Here is a 4,955-nt window from a genome sequence, read left to right on the forward strand (position 1 = left end):
TATGGAAGCACACAGGGTGCATATCTAAACCAGAATGGAAGGGTCACATAGGGCTTCCCAAAGAAGGTGATGTTTAAGTGACTCATATAGTACCTGTAACTACCATCTAAAAGCATGTTGATTTCTACTCAGGGTCAGTTTGGGTCCAACTAAAAACTTATTAAAAACAGAACTGCTACCTCTTTGCCAAAGGTGCAACCCACAGGGCCTAGTGCACAGGTCAGCAAGCATAAAAATATCAATTCATGATGAATAAAACTCCAGTAAGGGGCAAAATAATAGACATAAGGAGAGGGTAATTTTTCAGCCAAGGTAATGATCAATGCCAGGAAGAAAAATCACAATGATGATGTGGGTCACAGAGAAGAATAAGAACAGTATCTTGGCCAGGTGCAGTGGCCCACACCTGTAATTTCAACATTTTGGGAGGCTGTGGCAGGAGAATCACTTGAGGCCAGGAATTCAAGACCAGCCTGCGCAATATATCAAGATCCTGTCTACACAAAAAAATTTAAAAATTAGCCAGGCATGGTGAGGCAATGCCTGTAGCCCTAGCAACTTGGGAGGCTGAGGTAGGAGGATCCCTTGTCCCCAGGAGTACGCAGCTGCAGTGAGCTGTGGTCGCACCACTGCACTCCAGCCTGGATGATAGAATGGGACCCCACCCCACCTCTCTTAAAAAAAAAAAAAAAACTGACGGCTGGGTGCGGTATCACACCTGTAATCCCAGCACTTTGGGAGGCCAAGGTGGGCTGATCACAAGGTCAGGAGTTCAAGACCAGCCTGGCCAACTTGGTGAAACCCCATCTCTACTCAAAATACAAAAATTAGCCAGGTCTGGTGGTGCGTGCCTGTAATCCCAGCTATTCAGGAAGCTGAAGCAGGAGAATGGCTTGAACCCGGGAGGCAGAGGTTGCAGTGAGCTGAGATTGAGCCATTGCACTCCAGCCTGGGCAACAAAGTGAGACTCCATCTCAAAAAAACAAAACAAAATAAAACAAAAACAAATAGTATTTATAACTGCTTTACTGCATTTCCTACATTCTTTCACATCCATTATATGACTTAATTTTACTCTCCCAAAAACCCTTGTTAAGTATATTATCAGGAGAGCGCAGGTATCATCACTAACAGGTTTTTTTTTTTTCTATTTTACAGATGAGAAAACTGAGGCTTGGAAAAGGCTCACACTCATATTGTTTAACATGAAGCCAGTCAACTGTCTTTCAACTACATAATGTCCTACAGCATCCTCAGAACCTCACAGTCATTGGATTACAAGGTGGTTAGTTAGGCCCTACAGAGAAAAATGCTGCCTCAACTTTGGAGGGAAAAGGTGTAGGAGAGGTTAAGAAGGGAGCTAGGGAAGGAAGACAGAAAATACTATCTAATCATTAAGAAAATACAATGAAAAGAAACAGAATGAACAACCATTGTAAAGCTTATGATCATAACCTTTGCTCACTGGTAAAACAGCTGAAGGAAAAACCGAATGGTGGATGATGACAGTTGGCGACGAAATTGACAACAGTACAAAAAATAAATCAGATCATCCAGAGAGTGGCAAGCAACACGATTACCCATAAATGTGCATGGGGAACTGGAAAGGTGTGTGACCTGGAAATGTGCATGGGGAACTGGAAAGGGGAACTGGAGAGAGGATGAGGATGATAAGCTGAAGGACGCAGGGAAGAGCGAATGAAAGGGGACTGACGATGGAGCAGGCACGACTGAAAGTGGATGATGGGGAGCAGATGGGTGTCCCAGCGGGTTACGGGGGAGGCGGAGTGGAATAATGCAGAGTGGTCACTTAAAAAAAAAAAAAAAAAAAACACGGCAGAAATATGGTGATGACAGTCCAGAGTGGAGATGGAGCAGGAGGTCAGGGAGATGACAACCCAGGTAGGGAGGCTAGCAAGGTGACAATACACAGGTAGTAGTGGCAGGGACGGGCAGCGTGCTAGCTGAGGAGGAAGCTGTCATCTGCGACAAAGTACGCGTGTGCGGCAGCGCCTCGGGGTTAGTACCTGTAACCTCGGTTGGAGGCCCGGGGCGGAATCCGGTAGACGCTGACGTCCGGCTTCACACACAGCACAGACTCGTACTCCAACTCGGCCGCCATCTTGGCTCCGCTGTCCGCGCTGCCGGGGGCGAAACGTAAGACCGGGGGCGGAGCACGGGAGGCGGAGATGCAAAGCGCGACAACTTCTGCTTGCGTCACTTCCGCGCGAGTTCAAGTTCGTTTCTGATATTAACCTCTTCGGTGACGCGGGGAGCCATATTGAAACCTGGAAACGATGAGGCTGCGCGGCTCACCATCTTGGGTAATGTCAAAGATGCCTCCAAGTGCATGACTCTCCTTATGGAAATCTCTCTCCCGGAGAGGTGCTTAGGAAAAGCGCCATCTTACTCTAGGCAGGTTCCTGGAGTGCCCTACGAGGACGAGGACCGTATTGAATCCTGACCGAGTTTCTTCCAGGAGTCACTTCCTAACTGTAGTCTCCTGGCAGAAAAGAGGCATCCGCCAGCCGGTAATGCCAGACGAGATACCTACAAAGAATGATGTATGAGCTGGTCATAGACACGGTGAATTTCAACTCTCCATAGTCTAAACGCTGAAAACACCCAACTTGATTTAGTGCCTTACACTCTTTATCTCCGATTTTTCAGGACGACACCTGTTAAAATGTTTTGCCACACTTTCAGCGTGTATTTCGATTATCTTTTTGGAAAATTTGATCCTGTTAAATAGACTCTAAATGCGATCAACCCAATTCCTGATAAAATTGGAAGCATAATGAACTATCTAATGGCCGCTATTAGCTCCCAGTTCTATTATGATGATAAATGCTACCGAACTCGCACCATAAATATGATCTTTCTGCGCCCCAAAAGTAAACTTAACCACAACACCGTAACTTAGTACAGATAGCAAGTGGCAAAACTGAGATAGGAACCCAAGCCTTCCTCATTACAACAGCAGCAGTCTTCATCACTTTGTTGACTGGTTGAAAACCTGCCTCTAATTTGTCTACTCCACCTTGGAAAGTGATATCTTAAATTTCAAAAAGAATTACAATATTTATCCCCGGCGAGGACGTGAGGAATAGTCTAATCTCATACACTGTTGGCAGGAATGTAAATTGGCACAGCATTTTTAAAAGGGAAATTAACAGAATTTATCAAAATATTAATTGGACGTAATCTTCAATTTAGCAGTTTCACTAATAAGTATTGTAGAGAAATCCTTCTATGCACAAAAAAGTAGGTACAACAATACTACAGCATTGTAGTAGTGAAAAAAATGGAAACAACATGACCATCTATCAATGGAAAATGGTTAATGGCACATCTATTACTATAAGATGTTTTGAACTAAAGAGCCATTGAAAGAGATCAAGATTTTTTAAAGCCAACTGCAAAAAACATACAGCATTATCAACTTTTGTCGAAACACCCCAAAATTATATATGTGTGCATGTAAATGCATTGAAAAGGCTTTCAAAGGATATAGGGCTAAGTGGGGGAAAGAAACTTATTTTCTCCTCCATATATTTCTCTGTTAAGATTTATATAGCTATTATCTTCACTGAATACATGTTAAAAGAAAAATAAAGACAAAAAAGTGGTTTATTACTTGTTGTTCCATATTTCTGACCCTATGATCTCATCTGAAGCCTAGGTCATATGACTACACCATATTGTACCTCTTTTTTTCTCTCTCTTCTGTGTTATCACTGGCAATCATTTTTGGAGGATTCTGGCTTCTGGTTCACCTTCTTACTGGTTTACACTCTTCCTCTTCTCCCAAATCTTTTAGAGATTTCGAAGTCCATATAGTTAACTCTTCCTAGCTATACAATCTCCTGACATAAATCTAACCATCTTTACCTCTCTTTTCTACCTCACCTGTTACTCTTCATGTTCTGCACATTGTTAGCCTTCTCCTCTTTATTCCTCCCCTCTCCTTGTTTCACCAGTTCTCTTGCCAGCATCCTTAAGCTTCCTTTCCTCTTTGTCTTTCCATCACAGCCAACCCAAAAGACTCCAGTCATATGTATTCCAACCATCTCCCTCCATCATTCTCCAAAAGCAAATCATGAAATCATGCAAGTATAAAGATTGGTGTCCCTAAAAGTTTATGGGTTTGAGTCTCAGCTTTGCCTTTAACACCCAGATTTGCCATTGCTAGTTTTTATTTTCATTCCCTTTAATGGTTGTTCCAAATTTTGCTGCCCTTTCAGGCCTTCAACTCTAAGTCTCCTCCTTTTCTTTCTTGACAGGTGAAACATCTTTTTTTTTTTTTGAGACGCAGTCTCGCTCTGTTGCACAGGCTGGAGTGCAGTGGCCGGATCTCAGCTCATTGCAAGCTCCGCCTCCCGGGTTTACGCCATTGTCTTGCCTCAGCCTCCGGAGCAGCTGGGACTACAGGCACCCGCCACCTCGCCCGGCTAGATTTTTGTATTTTTTAGTAGAGACGGGGTTTCACCGTGTTAGCCAGGATGGTCTCGATCTCCTGACCTCGTGATCCGCCCGTCTCGGCCTCCCAAAGTGCTGGGATTACAGGCTTGAGCCACCGCACCCAGCCGACAGGTGAAACATCTTACTACTTCCCTAAGAAAATAGTTTATGCGAACTCTCTCAACTTAATGACACCCTATTCATAGTCCTATCTGCATCTTCACCTATTCTTTTTCCTATCCACTTGTGTGTACCCTGGATTCTCTACTCCCCAATCTCCTCAGGGACCTGGCTTAATCAGTTATCTCCTTTCTTTCCTGTATCTTAAAACTCATTTTCCATTCACCCCTTTCCCTCAGCATATAAGTATATTCAAGTCCTTTCACACACACAAAAAAAACTAAACCATGTTTTTTCTTTATATAAATTTAAATTTCCCTTCTCTTGCTTCATCTCAACAAAAACAGAAAAAAATACGGTCTTCCTCATTCTCA

The 4,955-nt window shown here is 43.5% G+C and overlaps 1 protein-coding gene across 1 annotated transcript in view; it reads right to left on the reverse strand.

Moving 5' to 3' along the window:
• The window catches only part of NECAP1 (NECAP endocytosis associated 1), a 17,016-nt gene extending 14,822 nt beyond the window's left edge, over positions 1 to 2,194 (reverse strand). The window contains exon 1 of the mRNA XM_011953572.1: positions 2,028 to 2,194. Coding sequence (XP_011808962.1) covers positions 2,028 to 2,122 — 95 coding nt within the window. The 5' untranslated portion in view covers positions 2,123 to 2,194. The remainder of the gene's footprint in view (positions 1 to 2,027) is intronic.
• Positions 2,195 to 4,955: the final 2,761 nt, after the last annotated feature.

This window comes from Colobus angolensis, unplaced genomic scaffold (assembly GCF_000951035.1).
Source record: "Colobus angolensis palliatus isolate OR3802 unplaced genomic scaffold, Cang.pa_1.0 Scaffold11, whole genome shotgun sequence".
In the NCBI taxonomy this organism is placed as follows: Eukaryota; Metazoa; Chordata; class Mammalia; order Primates; family Cercopithecidae; genus Colobus; species Colobus angolensis.